Source organism: Haplochromis burtoni, unplaced genomic scaffold (assembly GCF_018398535.1).
Source record: "Haplochromis burtoni strain Fernald_Lab_line unplaced genomic scaffold, NCSU_Asbu1 Contig_487, whole genome shotgun sequence".
Lineage (NCBI taxonomy): Eukaryota > Metazoa > Chordata > Actinopteri > Cichliformes > Cichlidae > Haplochromis > Haplochromis burtoni.
The window spans coordinates 408,524-424,874 of NW_024582848.1; the positions used below are offsets into that span (position 1 = coordinate 408,524).

Consider the following 16,351-nt stretch of genomic DNA (forward strand, 5'->3'; position numbering starts at 1 on the left):
CAACCGGCTATGCAGAAAGCCTGAGTCTGAATGGATGTGCAACAGATTAGAGTCATTAAATACAGAGATATGCTAACTGTTCACTTAGTATATTTGTTCAGTTAGTATATAGTGTTGGAAAGAGTACTTTGTCTTTTTACAAAAAAACAGCTAAACATGAGATGTTTTTGGACAAAGTTTGTGTTCTCCATTCTTTAAGCACCGGCACCGTTTCAAAAGTACCGGTTTGGTACTGGTATCGCATAAAACCTAAACGATACCCATCCCTAGTGACACCGTCTTGTTTGTTTGATTTGATTTTATTGATTAGCATTCAAATATCTCAGTGAAGACAGAACAAAGATCTACCACAAAGCAAGAAAGCACAAGACTAATCAAAAGGTATTGGCTGAAGCATTTGCTTATTACGCCAACCCTTTTAACAAAAGATCTTTTTGCATGCAGCTCCTGTACACAGGGCTCGAAGCAAATAATAAATCAAAGCAAAAACAAACAAGAAAAACAAAAAACTTTCCACCTTAGATAAGTAACTACATCAAAGCAAAAGAATCAAGAGTTGGTTTTTTTTTGTTTTGTTTTGTTTTTTTTGCTCTTTTCATTCTTGATTTATATATTTTTCTAATACTCTATTTTTAAACATATTTTTAAACAAGGAAAATGAACTACACCTTTTTAAATCACTGTCATAACTATTCCACAGGTTAACTCCTCTAACAGAAACACATCTCTGCTTTATATTTGTCCTTATCTTGTTTTTTTTAAAGAAATCTGTTCCCCTTAAGTCATATTGACTCTGACTTTGAACAGCTTCTGAGTACTGGGGCAAAGCAAGTTATTTTGTGCTTTATACATTATCTGTGCCATTTTATATTCAACTAAATCAAAATTTCAGGGTATTCAGATTAATAAACCTAATGTTAGTTGGTTCTATATAGTTTGATTGGTTTATATTTCTTATAGCTCTTTTTTGTAACTTGAAAATAGGAAGAGTGTTCGTTTTATATGCATTACCCCATTACCTTCTGTGTTATACATTTCATTATGTTCTTTGTGCTAACTGTTCTGACCTGTTTCCCCATTGTGACATTTGTGTATTATATGTATAAAGAGATCTAATTTTGCTGGCAGGCAACTGCAATAAATTCTTCAATCCATCAATCAATTAAAGAAAAAGAAAACTATATTTTATTACTTAATTTGCTTAAGTGATATCAGCAAAATCTGCTTTGCTGATATGGAAAGTGAAACTAGTTTTCTTCACCTGCGTTTGTGATGGACACTAAGAGCTCCCTTGAAGACATGATCTGCAGGCCTCACAGGCCCATTTCATGCAGGGACATGAAGAGTTATTTGTTGGTCATAGGGCAGTTTTTGGGAGATACCCTCTTGGTGTCTGATGTGAGACTGTGTCTGATTGTTAGAGCTATATGTGCATTAGGAGGGGGTAATCAGGAGGGGCTGTTTAAATATAGATTACATCGATAAACTTGGAACATTTAAATGTTGAACTAGTATAAAACTAAGCAGGATAAGTCACAGTGCTGCATGCACATTTGTACCTTTTAAACTCTTTACAGTGAGTTTGTTTTCCGAAAAGAATGCCTTCACGGAAATGATATTTACCTTCGAGCCTAGAAATGCCACCCATTTCTCATAAATGCAAGCATACAGGAAGCATTCATGTTGGGAAATGTCAAAGAGTTTTAAATGACAAGATTGATTTATGAAAATGACAAGTATATGCATAATTATGCCGTCTGTCTTGTCAGAGTCAAATGTGGTGTAAAGACAAAAACATCCATAGTTTTCTTCATTATTCAGGATATATTACACCAGACACATCAGGCATTTCACTGACAGTTTGGTTCACGTAAAGTTCTCAACAGATAATCAAAAAGAGTATTAACTGTAATAACAAATGTTGAAGCAGAAATAATGTATTCTAGCATCCAGTTCACAACAACCTGTAACTCGCTACTGCAGGTGAGGGATTTCAATAAAACAGGTCGACTTACTGTGCAGGAAGTTTCATTTTAAAAAACTGGTTTGGTCATGTCGTTACCTCTGTCATTAATTTCATTCTTCTACCATGAAACTGGCTGCACATAAAGAAACAGCCTTTTGAGCTGTAGCTGTTTTCTGTAGCCTCCATTCTCTGCTTCTTACTCTGTATTTCTGCTGCTGTCTTTCTGTCACCCTAAAATTGAATAAATTAACCACTGTTATGTTGCTGTTATTTTCAGAAGTGACCATAATTGGATGAGAGGTGAGAGGATGTTCAGCTGAAGTGTTCAGATAAAACAGACAGCTTGAAGCTTTTGAGAACGATAAAAAAAGAACAGGCAGACATGGAGATTTCTTGATTTATTATAGACTCGCCAGCAAAACAAGTTGTAAACTACATAAAAATAATAAAGCAAAATATATCTAATGGCAAAACAAATGCATCAGAAAAGAAGAGAAGCTACTTCCATCCACTCACTTATTTACAGCGGGTAGCTCCACATATTTGGTTTGGCAGATTTTTGGCAGCAGATGCCACATGTGACAACGGGGTTTATAAACCTCCCAGGCTTTAATAACGAGTCCTTTGCTTGTCTGGCAAACCAGCAAACTATCCTATGGAGCCACCAGAATAAATGCAACAGAAAAACAAACACTACAAATGTAACAAACATTATTATCAAAAAGAAACTATTGTTAACTCATTCACTGCCAGCCATTGGCAGTGAATGAGTTAAACCCATTGACTCAGTCACTGCCATTGACGTCGTCAATGGCAGTGACTGAGTCAATAGTGAAAAATTTCAAACAAAGAGGGTAGGATGTCACCAGTTGGTGAAACCCAGTCACCAAGCATAACTATGCTACACGCTGAAGACCTTCCAGGAGAGACTACAGAAGTGATTTTTTTTTTCCAAAATCCAAGAAGATATTTTCCCCAAAAAGTCAGTAATCTTTGTTTATTATGTAGTTGCTACTAGTCTTCCTGAATATCTCAAAATACATCATAAAAATACACAAGGCCATATAAAATAATCGGATTAAGTTGTAACCATAGACTGTATATAAACGAAGGATGTGGACACCATGATGTCAGCTAGAGCCTCAGTGATTGTATTTGGGCTGCTTGTATATTTGTTTTTTGCAGTCAGATGTGACCACTGGATGATCCAGTGAATGAGAGGGTGGAGGGCACAATAATCACCTCATGCTAGCTAGCTTAATTAACAAGCTGTGTCCAAAGAGCGTGCAGGTTTTCTGTTATATATCCTGTACCAATGGTGGATGTTCATTTCAAACATGTCCAAACTTTCAAATGTTGATCTGGGTATGTACAAGTAATCCCTGTAAGTACAAAGCTCAATTAAACACTCAGTTTCACACAGTTTTTTTTTCTATTCTTTGCTGCGTAGGATACCAGTGAGAGAGAATAACCATAATATAAAAAACATAATATGTTCATGTCAGGCACAGAAGCCCCGGCTGCCAGCTACACAAACTTTGTGTTCACAAGGGCAGCCAACCAGGAAACATGTGGTTGATGTGAAGATGAGCAAGATGTTGAGCCTGACTGCACTCTTGAAAGCAGTATCTTAACTGTATTCAATGTAAGCAAATTCCATTAGCAAAACGTTTGTCTTGTTTTAACGTAAAAAAGCATTCTTGACCACATAAGCTGACACAATGGGCATGGTTTGGGCTGGAAGAGTGATTGGAGCAAGAGTTCTGATGCCAGTGACTGACCCCTGAGAAATGGCTTGCATGACAGGTCTGGAGGCTATGTTGTTGGTGACGATAAAGCGGGATGTTGTAGTATTGTAGACAGGCTGTGTCACATAAGGTGTAGGGGACATAACGTAAGTGACCGGCATGGCAGCTGTAGGGTTAGACATTGGTATGGATGTAAATATAGGACCTGTAGGGCTAGAAATAGGTGTAGGAGGAAGCTGAGGATGTTGGGGGTGTGACACTGGAGCAGGCTGAAACATAGGAACTGAAGAACTTGACATTTGTGCAGGCTGAGGCATAGGAACTGTAGGACTTGACATCGGGGCAAAGGGAAGCATAGGAACTGTAGGACTTGACACCGGGGCAGGGGGAAACATAGGGGTTGTGAGACCAGTATTAGCCATCATACTGCAAACCTCTTCCTCAGTATTTTGTCTCGAAACAGCTTTATACACCTTTTGCAGCATGGTGGTGTGCTCAATCTGCAGAGCACCAGAAAGGACCTGGAAGTTCTCTGTGAGCCTTTGGTTCACCTCGCTGAACTTTTCCTCAATGCTGCCAGACTTAAAGAAACCCTTAACAGACTTAGTTTGAGAGAATTTTGCCATCAGATCCTTGGCAGAATTCAAGATGACGTAGAGTTCCCTCAGAGCTCCATCAACAGTATCAGAGATTTGGCTTGGATCACTCTGTCTGATGTTTAAAACCAGCCCTTCAACAGCTTGGACTCTGTCTGCAATCCGACTGCAGCACTCCTTATTGGACTTCATAGTGTCAACCATCTTTTTGATGGTTGTGGTAAGCGACAAGATACGTTCAGCGTAGTCCATGATCAGCTGCACAGAAAGTAAAACAGTTAACGTTATTGTAGTGGTGCTACGGTGAAGTAAACTCAAACAGACTGAACTAAACTGAGCTGAACCTGAAATTTTCCAAAAGGATAAAGTTTGTATGTGCACACAACAAAAAGGGTTAAAATCTCATTTCAGCACTCATGATAAGCTGGGATGTGCCTATGTTAAGCCAATTAACGCCATAAACCTTCCAGTCAGACGTATTACGGTGTGTTCAGACTGAAAGTGACTGGAAGGATATGTTTTGATTTTGCCACTGCAACCCTTTCCCCTTTCACCTTCTTGGAAAAATACAATGTATGAATACAAAATGGGAACTACCAATACAAATAAAAACCTTTTTTTAAAAAAAAAAGATTTGATTTCTCTTCAAAGTTGTCTCCTTGTGCACCTCCTTAAAGTCAGAAATCTTTCAGTTGGACGTGTGAAGGTGTGTTCAGACTGAATGTGACCGCTTATATGCAAAGTAACTGGAAGGATATGTGACGTTTTCCACTTTTGTCTGGGAAATCCCCCAAATTTCTTCGAAAAATACAATGTGTGGTCATGAAGTGGGAAACTGCCTATACAAACAAAAAATCCTACCTTTTTAAAATTTGATTTATCTTCAAGGTTGTCTCCTTGTGCACTTCTGCACTCCTTCTAGTCTGCTGTTTTTAGATCCCTCTGTAGAAGTCCAAGCCCAGAAACCTGGTGGATCATAAGAGGATAAAAGTTATTTATTTCCTAACCGCCCAGAGCTCATGAGCAAAGGCAAAGGTCAGAGTTGGTCAGAGATGGAAATACTTTTTTTCCATTTTCAACCACAGCAGTCTTTCATTTATTTATTTTATATGTGTGATATAGGCCACATCTATGTGGAGATGCCACTCATCCGCTGGACTTGTGGGCCAAAATCACATTTCGAGCCCGCCTGTATTCTTTGAAAAAAATTAGTTCTTCAGGACAAAGTGTACACAAAGTTTCAAGTTATGGCGTGGTTTTGGCTCAGGTGGTAGAGCAGATCAGCTACTGATCGGAAGGTCGGTGGTTCGATCTTTGTCTTCCCAGTCTACATGTCAAGTATCCTTGGGCAAGATACTAACCCCAAATTGCCCTCCGATGCGTTCATCGTGTGGTTAGTTTGCACTTGTGTTTAGAAGTGCTTGAATGGGTGAATGAGGCATGTTGTATAGAGTGCTTTGAGCACTCTGGGAGAGTAGAAAAGCGCTATATAAGAATCAGTCCATTTACCATTCAAGCATTCTCTTTCTCTTTTCCTTTAAAACCAACAGTTGTCACTCCACCCTATATTCTCGCTTTAATTATTATGAGGAACTGGTAAGTTATCCAAGGTATTCAAAGCTCAACCCTGAGTCTGGTTTTGGAGGCATTCCTGGCATCGTATTAATTCTCTTTTGGGTGTCTTCATATTTTGTTTCACATGTTTTCTTGTATTTGTTCTCGCGGTTTTTCCTGCTCATCAGTGTAATCATCTGTCCTTGTTTTTTGATAACAACTTCGTTTGTACGCCTCCAATGTTTTTGCTTCCTTCGTCACTGTTCTTTATGATTGTATGCAATGCTGTATACAGTCTTAACTCTTTCCTTGTCGGCTCTCAGTTCATCAGTTTGCTTTTTTACCTGCTTTGTTTTAGCCCTTTGTACTTTGTGCAACTCGGGTGTTTTCATATTAGCCATTGAAAGTTCACTTTTTGTTCTTTAAGCGCTTCTGTGTGCTGCATTTGCACAAACTTTCTGCAAATACTCGACTGCCTTTCGAATACTTTTTAAAGTTCTTGTCTGGCAATGTGTGTTGAATGTTTTTTTGTTCTCAGATCTCTCTTTAAAGAGATTTTTACCTTCCTGCGGTTGCTTCAGCAAAGTCAGCTTATATATTTTTTTGTCATTCTTTGGAGCAAATTGAATTCAACAACTGATGGGATTTTCCCCATCTTATGAACAATCAGCATCACAAGCTTTGATCTCAGACACATCATTTAAGTAGTCTTCACCAGAATCGGCTCTTCGGTCTGTCTGTGAGGACTGCCTTTAAGATAAGGCGTTTTTTTTTTAGCATGAAAACCACAACAGCCTCCTGTCAACAGCTTATTTTTCATACTGGGGATAAAACGGTTTTGTTTAGATTAAAAACAGACCCAGACCAGACCCCAAATTTTGAAAAAAGCTAAAACAATAAACCACAGTGTAAGACATCTTATTCCCACAACAACAGCGTGAGATGTCACAGGAAAATTGGGTGCAGTTTCAGTCATAAATTATATTTTTTGCTTTCATTTCAGCAGATTACAGAAGTACGAAATGTTTACTTGCACATCCTTTCATAATTGACCAGCACAACTGCTTTTTGTCTTTAGAATTCAAACAGCACATCTAGAGCTAGAGAGAAATTTCCATCCTGCATTCAAAAAAAGACTTCAAGGCTTAGTTCAAATGAAAAGTGAAACTATGTTGTGAAAAGTTTGCTGGCCTCATACTGTCAATACGTGATCCAATTTCCCCACTTCATGAGTAGACATAAAGAGAGAATTTGGTGGTAAAAAGACAAACTTCAGAAGTCACCTTCTCGATTTGTTTCTGTCTCTGATTGTTTAAGTGGGATTAGGACGGGCCTTTTGGATATAGATGGAAGAACTGAATCAGTCCTTTAACAGTGTAGAAACTCTACCCGTTTCTTTAAAAAATGCAAGCATTAAGAAGGCATTCATGGCAGGACATGATGAAGAGTTTTAAATTACAAGACTGATTTTATTTTATTTTTTTAATGACAGCTACTCGATTATGCTATTTGCCTTGTCAGGGCCAAGACTGGTGTAAGAGTAAAAGGAATACATTAGCGATTATTGAAGCATTAAAGCTTCAAATCTGTGGAGGAAGATGACACAGTAAATAAAAATGTGAAGAATTTAATGGCAAGTTTTAGAAAATAACAGCTAGAATTGGGACTGTAAAGCTGTATCCACAGTCAGATAGTTTAAAACAGGGGTGTCACCTTCAGTTTCACTGGGAAATGAGATTCTCATCGAGGTCCAGGCATGCATGCTTTATTGAAATGCTCCGATTTAATGCAAAATGTGTCTCACGCAGCTTTTTCCTCTCACAGTCTTTCCCGTGTAATTCCCTGAAACAGTCAACAAACAGTGAATCTCTACAGCCTCTGATCTCTGCAAAACTCTGCTTTTTGCTGCTGGGTGAATTAAAACAGAAAAAAAATAAAGAAAAAAATATGTTTCCTGAAAACAAAAATTGTATCAAGGCAAATGCATACACGCGTTTCTCTTTGCCCATTATAGTCTCATCTCTCAGTCTGCCTAGTGCACTGCCTCAGTACACCTGGCTAGAACCTGGCAGGCCAAAACTGATTAAAAATGGACAAAATTAAAGTTACTGAAGGGCAGGATTTAGCTTCTTTAACAAAAATAAATACAATATAAAATCTAATGACATACAGGAGAAGATTAATACCATGCAGAAGATTAAAGATTGAGTTTGGTTCTTTACCGGTCAGTGTGTGTCATCAGCCTTTCTGCTCAGGTGTTGAGGAAAATGAAGCTCAATTTCATTTTTGCAGGTTTTAAAGTGATGTCTCAAACATCTGTGGCATCTGTGTTATGTCTGTCTACAGCAACACACTTGACTGTAATAAACCTGTTTATCCTGTAAAAACCAACATGCGTAACCTTGTGTTCAGCATTCACAGGTAACGTGAGCAACAGCACTACTGCAAATAAACACAACTTACCAAAGGAGTATGCAGTAAATAGGTTTTGCACTGACTATGAGGTTGAATCATCTGTATTTAAATAATCTCTGCTGGGAGGATGAATTTTATGTGTGCAAGCTGTTAAGTTTGGGAACAGCTGCCACAAACTGTATATAAAAGACAGATCATCATCTAGTGGTTTTAGACACTGTATTAGCAGCCACCTTGTTGGTTTTTTGAATTTGGATGGGGCCATATTTAGTTGAAAGGAGATCAAAAAGGTGCTCCATAAAGAAAGGAACAGAAAAAGATCTAGTATGACGCTAACATACTTCAGATATCCAAAATACCAAAGTGCATTACTGCATCACTCATCATGTTTTATGATGTTAGGCTGATATACACAGTAGTAGAACAGGGAGACTTCAAAATGAGGAACAATGAACCAGGTCAAGACACACACACACACACACACACACACACACACACACACACACACACACATTCAATGACAAGACTGGAGGAACAGAATAGGAATATAAAAGGAGATTAACTAAATACTATATAGACGAGACACACAGAGGCCGTAGCCAAACATAACCTAAGAAGCAGGACTTGGAAGGCAAAAGACAAACAGAGAGTGGTGGAGGACATAACAAATGACAGCAGGATAAATAGAAACAATACAACCTATATTACAAACAAAATGAATCTTAATCACAAATGATCCTTATAAACAAAAGGAATGACAAACCCACTAAAAAAAAAACTATACAATGAAAAGAATGGGGAGAGACCAAGGGCACAAATAAACAGCATGGACAGACGGCAGGGGTACACACACACTCACAAAAAAAATACACTTTTATGTGTTTGTTACTTTCCAGAGTTGAACCTCGTGCTGACAAAGGCCTGCAAAGTCAACATGCCAGAGTTCTGTCAGTCCATCCTTAACAAGGCGACACTTGAAAGTGAGCTGGAGCATCAGGTCATCCCTGCCTCAAACTTAAATACGAGCCACGGCTGACTTTGCTTTTCCAGAGTCCCACCTCACATCCAAGTTTTTCACATGTCTGAATATTGTGTGTGCGCATGATCCAACTTCAACTTTGGTAGATTAGTGGGTGACAGTGTGAATGTGAGAAGATAACTCAAACCATCAAGCTGCATGATTTGAAAGTAGGGATATTGATGGTTGAACACAGAACCATAATTCCATAATGGTGTGAGTTATTTGTATGTGATTTTGCTGATAGTAAATTGTGTTTAACACTGATCAGAATATCTCATTAACTTTTTGACAGCCAGCCAGGTCTGAGCAAAAATACACTGAAATACCAACAAGCCACATTCTACTTGGCCAAGATGTGTCTGTTAAACACAGTGAGTACCAAATGTTTCAGGAAAATGGTCACCAAAATATGTGTTATCCGCCATGCAGTGATTTTTCTAAAGGAGTAATACCTGTGATGTTTGCAAAACATTGCAATGAAAATCTCACAGCTGTAAGTGGTGTGCATAACCATCATGCAGGTACACTGAATGGAGTAAAAGATTACATTTAGCTTCTAAGAGATGGACTTAAAGATAACTGTAAAATCACTCCATGTAGAACAGAGTGCTTAACATATTTAGACAGTATTTTTATTTATTGCAAAACTTTCTGTCGCTATAAACTTGAATGAATGATTGAATATAGGTTTGATTCATTCTGAAGCCTCAGCGTTAGTGTTTTAGCAAACTGGAATGTTGCTGTTATTTTGGCAGCAGAAGTGAGAGGTGAGAGGATGGCCAGCTGAATCCATAAAGTCTTCAGATAAAACGCTCAGACAGCTTGAATTTGATTGGATGAACGTACAAATGATTTATTATAGGTTCACCAGCAAAACAAGTTGTAAATTACTTAAGAATAATAAAGCAAAATATATCAAACTGAAAAGAAATCCAACAGAAAGCAACAGAAGCTACTTGCACTAGTTTCTTACACGAAACAATTTTCCAAGACTGAAGTTACATTCACTATTTCCCAGTCACCAAGCATAACTATGCTACAGGCTGAAGACGTTTCAGGAGGGATTACAGAAGTGATTCCCCCCAATCTAAGAAGATATTTTCCCAAAACAAAGTACTCACAACTCTTTTTATTATTATCTATTAGCTGCTAGCCTTTCTGGATTTTTTTAAATCATAAAATTGCCTTATTAAGTCGTAACCACAGACTGTATATAAAAGATGTAAAGACACACCATGCTGTCACTTAGAGCATCAATATTTGCAGTTTAGCTGCTTGTATATTTGTTTTTTTGCAGTCAGATGTGACCACTTATATGTCGCGTTTCGATGGTGGATGCTCATTTTAAACTTTTAAACCAAAGTTTCAAATGATGATCTGGGTAAGTACAAGTAATCTCTGTGAGCACAAAGCTCAGCCTTCATGATGCTTCACATGGTGTTTTTTCTATTCTTTGCTGCATGTGACACCAGTGAGAGGGTATAACCCTAATAAGGTCATGTCCGGCAGAAGTCCCAGCCACCAGCTGCACCAACGTTGTTCACAATGGCAGCCAATCAGGAGAAACACAGACAAATACAAATGAGTGATAATGGGTCCGCTTTAAAGATTAAAATGACCAAATAGTCACAAAACTCAGCATAACTGTGTAGCTGACATCGAAAAGAAGGCTTCGCTCATGATGTGGTTGATGTGAACCCATTGCAAGATGGTCCCAAATTGACCTTGACTGCAGTCTTATGTTTAGTTTCATTCTTAACTGTAAACAAGTTAAACAAACTTCCTTAGGAAAGCCTTTGTGGGTTTTTTTTTAGTTTAACATAGCTTCTTGACCACATGAGCTGGTGGGTTTTGAGCGAACAGTTCTGAAGACAGGCATGGTGTTCGCGTTGTCAGTGACTGACCCCTGGGAAATGGCTTGAATGACAGGGGTGGAGGCTATGTTGTTGTTAACGATAAAGTGAGATGTTGTAGTATTGTAGAGAGGCTGGGCTGCAAAAGGTGCAGACACTGGCATAGAGGGAAGTATAAGATTTGTAGGGCTAGACACTGGTGTGGGAGGAAGCTGAGGATATAGAGACCCTGACAATGGAGCAGGCTGACTCATAGAAGCTGTAGGACTGGACAATGGAGCAGGTGGAAGTATAAAACCTATAGGACTGGGCAGTGGAAGAGGCGGAAGCACAGAAGCTGTAGGACTTGACATCGGGGCAAAGGGAAGCATAGGAACTGTAGGACTTGACACCGGGGCAGGGGGAAACATAGGGGGTGTGAGACTAGTATTAGCCATCATACTGCAAACCTCTTCCTCAGTACTTTGTTTTGAAACAGCTTCATACACCTTTTGCAGCATGGTGGTGTGCTCAATCTGCAGAGCACCAGAAAGGACCTGGAAGTTCTCTGTGAGCCTTTGGTTCACCTCGCTGAACTTTTCTTCAATGTTTCCAGCCTTGAAGAAGGTCTTAACAGACTTGGTTTGTGAGAATTTTGCTATCAGATCCTTGGCAGAATTCAAGATGACGTAGAGTTCCCTCAGAGCTCCATCAACAGTATCAGATATTTGGCTTGGATCACTCTGTGTGATGTTTATAACCAGCCTTTCCACGGCTTGGACTCTTTCTGCAATCCTTCTGCAGCGCTCCTTATTGGACTTCATAGTGTCAGCCATCTTTTTGATGGTTGTGGTAAGCGACAAGATACGTTCAGCGTAGTCCATGATCAGCTGCACAGAAAGTAAAACAGTTAACGTTATTGTAGTGGTGCTACGGTGAAGTAAACTCAAACAGACTGAACTAAACTGAGCTGAACCTGAAATTTTCCAAAAGGATAAAGTTTGTATGTGCACACAACAAAAAGGGTTAAAATCTCATTTCAGCACTCATGATAAGCTGGGATGTGCCTATGTTAAGCCAATTAACGCCATAAACCTTCCAGTCAGACGTATTACGGTGTGTTCAGACTGAAAGTGACTGGAAGGATATGTTTTGATTTTGCCACTGCAACCCTTTCCCCTTTCACCTTCTTGGAAAAATACAATGTATGAATACAAAATGGGAACTACCAATACAAATAAAAACCTTTTTTTAAAAAAAAAAGATTTGATTTCTCTTCAAAGTTGTCTCCTTGTGCACCTCCTTAAAGTCAGAAATCTTTCAGTTGGACGTGTGAAGGTGTGTTCAGACTGAATGTGACCGCTTATATGCAAAGTAACTGGAAGGATATGTGACGTTTTCCACTTTTGTCTGGGAAATCCCCCAAATTTCTTCGAAAAATACAATGTGTGGTCATGAAGTGGGAAACTGCCTATACAAACAAAAAATCCTACCTTTTTAAAATTTGATTTATCTTCAAGGTTGTCTCCTTGTGCACTTCTGCACTCCTTCTAGTCTGCTGTTTTTAGATCCCTCTGTAGAAGTCCAAGCCCAGAAACCTGGTGGATCATAAGAGGATAAAAGTTATTTATTTCCTAACCGCCCAGAGCTCATGAGCAAAGGCAAAGGTCAGAGTTGGTCAGAGATGGAAATACTTTTTTTCCATTTTCAACCACAGCAGTCTTTCATTTATTTATTTTATATGTGTGATATAGGCCACATCTATGTGGAGATGCCACTCATCCGCTGGACTTGTGGGCCAAAATCACATTTCGAGCCCGCCTGTATTCTTTGAAAAAAATTAGTTCTTCAGGACAAAGTGTACACAAAGTTTCAAGTTATGGCGTGGTTTTGGCTCAGGTGGTAGAGCAGATCAGCTACTGATCGGAAGGTCGGTGGTTCGATCTTTGTCTTCCCAGTCTACATGTCAAGTATCCTTGGGCAAGATACTAACCCCAAATTGCCCTCCGATGCGTTCATCGTGTGGTTAGTTTGCACTTGTGTTTAGAAGTGCTTGAATGGGTGAATGAGGCATGTTGTATAGAGTGCTTTGAGCACTCTGGGAGAGTAGAAAAGCGCTATATAAGAATCAGTCCATTTACCATTCAAGCATTCTCTTTCTCTTTTCCTTTAAAACCAACAGTTGTCACTCCACCCTATATTCTCGCTTTAATTATTATGAGGAACTGGTAAGTTATCCAAGGTATTCAAAGCTCAACCCTGAGTCTGGTTTTGGAGGCATTCCTGGCATCGTATTAATTCTCTTTTGGGTGTCTTCATATTTTGTTTCACATGTTTTCTTGTATTTGTTCTCGCGGTTTTTCCTGCTCATCAGTGTAATCATCTGTCCTTGTTTTTTGATAACAACTTCGTTTGTACGCCTCCAATGTTTTTGCTTCCTTCGTCACTGTTCTTTATGATTGTATGCAATGCTGTATACAGTCTTAACTCTTTCCTTGTCGGCTCTCAGTTCATCAGTTTGCTTTTTTACCTGCTTTGTTTTAGCCCTTTGTACTTTGTGCAACTCGGGTGTTTTCATATTAGCCATTGAAAGTTCACTTTTTGTTCTTTAAGCGCTTCTGTGTGCTGCATTTGCACAAACTTTCTGCAAATACTCGACTGCCTTTCGAATACTTTTTAAAGTTCTTGTCTGGCAATGTGTGTTGAATGTTTTTTTGTTCTCAGATCTCTCTTTAAAGAGATTTTTACCTTCCTGCGGTTGCTTCAGCAAAGTCAGCTTATATATTTTTTTGTCATTCTTTGGAGCAAATTGAATTCAACAACTGATGGGATTTTCCCCATCTTATGAACAATCAGCATCACAAGCTTTGATCTCAGACACATCATTTAAGTAGTCTTCACCAGAATCGGCTCTTCGGTCTGTCTGTGAGGACTGCCTTTAAGATAAGGCGTTTTTTTTTTAGCATGAAAACCACAACAGCCTCCTGTCAACAGCTTATTTTTCATACTGGGGATAAAACGGTTTTGTTTAGATTAAAAACAGACCCAGACCAGACCCCAAATTTTGAAAAAAGCTAAAACAATAAACCACAGTGTAAGACATCTTATTCCCACAACAACAGCGTGAGATGTCACAGGAAAATTGGGTGCAGTTTCAGTCATAAATTATATTTTTTGCTTTCATTTCAGCAGATTACAGAAGTACGAAATGTTTACTTGCACATCCTTTCATAATTGACCAGCACAACTGCTTTTTGTCTTTAGAATTCAAACAGCACATCTAGAGCTAGAGAGAAATTTCCATCCTGCATTCAAAAAAAGACTTCAAGGCTTAGTTCAAATGAAAAGTGAAACTATGTTGTGAAAAGTTTGCTGGCCTCATACTGTCAATACGTGATCCAATTTCCCCACTTCATGAGTAGACATAAAGAGAGAATTTGGTGGTAAAAAGACAAACTTCAGAAGTCACCTTCTCGATTTGTTTCTGTCTCTGATTGTTTAAGTGGGATTAGGACGGGCCTTTTGGATATAGATGGAAGAACTGAATCAGTCCTTTAACAGTGTAGAAACTCTACCCGTTTCTTTAAAAAATGCAAGCATTAAGAAGGCATTCATGGCAGGACATGATGAAGAGTTTTAAATTACAAGACTGATTTTATTTTATTTTTTTAATGACAGCTACTCGATTATGCTATTTGCCTTGTCAGGGCCAAGACTGGTGTAAGAGTAAAAGGAATACATTAGCGATTATTGAAGCATTAAAGCTTCAAATCTGTGGAGGAAGATGACACAGTAAATAAAAATGTGAAGAATTTAATGGCAAGTTTTAGAAAATAACAGCTAGAATTGGGACTGTAAAGCTGTATCCACAGTCAGATAGTTTAAAACAGGGGTGTCACCTTCAGTTTCACTGGGAAATGAGATTCTCATCGAGGTCCAGGCATGCATGCTTTATTGAAATGCTCCGATTTAATGCAAAATGTGTCTCACGCAGCTTTTTCCTCTCACAGTCTTTCCCGTGTAATTCCCTGAAACAGTCAACAAACAGTGAATCTCTACAGCCTCTGATCTCTGCAAAACTCTGCTTTTTGCTGCTGGGTGAATTAAAACAGAAAAAAAATAAAGAAAAAAATATGTTTCCTGAAAACAAAAATTGTATCAAGGCAAATGCATACACGCGTTTCTCTTTGCCCATTATAGTCTCATCTCTCAGTCTGCCTAGTGCACTGCCTCAGTACACCTGGCTAGAACCTGGCAGGCCAAAACTGATTAAAAATGGACAAAATTAAAGTTACTGAAGGGCAGGATTTAGCTTCTTTAACAAAAATAAATACAATATAAAATCTAATGACATACAGGAGAAGATTAATACCATGCAGAAGATTAAAGATTGAGTTTGGTTCTTTACCGGTCAGTGTGTGTCATCAGCCTTTCTGCTCAGGTGTTGAGGAAAATGAAGCTCAATTTCATTTTTGCAGGTTTTAAAGTGATGTCTCAAACATCTGTGGCATCTGTGTTATGTCTGTCTACAGCAACACACTTGACTGTAATAAACCTGTTTATCCTGTAAAAACCAACATGCGTAACCTTGTGTTCAGCATTCACAGGTAACGTGAGCAACAGCACTACTGCAAATAAACACAACTTACCAAAGGAGTATGCAGTAAATAGGTTTTGCACTGACTATGAGGTTGAATCATCTGTATTTAAATAATCTCTGCTGGGAGGATGAATTTTATGTGTGCAAGCTGTTAAGTTTGGGAACAGCTGCCACAAACTGTATATAAAAGACAGATCATCATCTAGTGGTTTTAGACACTGTATTAGCAGCCACCTTGTTGGTTTTTTGAATTTGGATGGGGCCATATTTAGTTGAAAGGAGATCAAAAAGGTGCTCCATAAAGAAAGGAACAGAAAAAGATCTAGTATGACGCTAACATACTTCAGATATCCAAAATACCAAAGTGCATTACTGCATCACTCATCATGTTTTATGATGTTAGGCTGATATACACAGTAGTAAAATGAAAGTCATTTTCATTCTCGGTTTTAAAGTGATGTCTCTGAAACATCTGTGGTATCTGTGTTTGTCAGTGTACAGCTACAGACTTGACTGTATTAAACCTATTTATCCTGTAAAAACCTACATGCGTAAACTTGTGTTCAGCATCTAACGCGTTCACGTGAGAGATGTTACTACTGTAAATAACACGGGGCTG

General features: G+C 38.6%; 2 protein-coding genes across 4 annotated transcripts; both read right to left on the bottom strand.

Moving 5' to 3' along the window:
* Positions 1 to 2,770: 2,770 nt before the first annotated feature.
* On the bottom strand, positions 2,771 to 8,667 carry LOC102297996. Of its 2 annotated transcripts, none has more exons than XM_005946733.3 (3): positions 8,087 to 8,667; positions 5,172 to 5,276; positions 2,771 to 4,568 (listed from the first exon to the last, which is right to left on the bottom strand). In XM_005946733.3, the coding sequence occupies exon 3, from the start codon at positions 4,560 to 4,562 to the stop codon at positions 3,648 to 3,650; it is 915 nt and encodes a 304-aa protein (XP_005946795.1). In that variant the 5' UTR covers positions 4,563 to 4,568; positions 5,172 to 5,276; positions 8,087 to 8,667; the 3' UTR covers positions 2,771 to 3,647. The 2 variants fall into 2 exon arrangements, with proteins under 2 accessions (XP_005946795.1, XP_042069783.1); XM_042213849.1 differs by lacking the exon at positions 8,087 to 8,667 and adding an exon at positions 7,578 to 8,078.
* Positions 8,668 to 8,792: 125 nt separating this feature from the next.
* Positions 8,793 to 16,130, bottom strand: LOC102309423 (formin-like protein 2). Of its 2 annotated transcripts, none has more exons than XM_005953119.2 (3): positions 15,541 to 16,130; positions 12,626 to 12,730; positions 8,793 to 12,022 (listed from the first exon to the last, which is right to left on the bottom strand). In XM_005953119.2, the coding sequence occupies exon 3, from the start codon at positions 12,014 to 12,016 to the stop codon at positions 11,111 to 11,113; it is 906 nt and encodes a 301-aa protein (XP_005953181.1). In that variant the 5' UTR covers positions 12,017 to 12,022; positions 12,626 to 12,730; positions 15,541 to 16,130; the 3' UTR covers positions 8,793 to 11,110. The 2 variants fall into 2 exon arrangements, with proteins under 2 accessions (XP_005953181.1, XP_042069784.1); XM_042213850.1 differs by lacking the exon at positions 15,541 to 16,130 and adding an exon at positions 15,032 to 15,532.
* Positions 16,131 to 16,351: the final 221 nt, after the last annotated feature.

Excerpts from the sequence above, each read along its gene's own strand:
- LOC102309423 (XM_005953119.2), bottom strand. The coding sequence starts at position 12,016 with ATGGACTACGCTGAACGTATCTTGTCGCTTACCACAACCATCAAAAAG.
- LOC102297996 (XM_005946733.3), bottom strand. The coding sequence starts at position 4,562 with ATGGACTACGCTGAACGTATCTTGTCGCTTACCACAACCATCAAAAAG.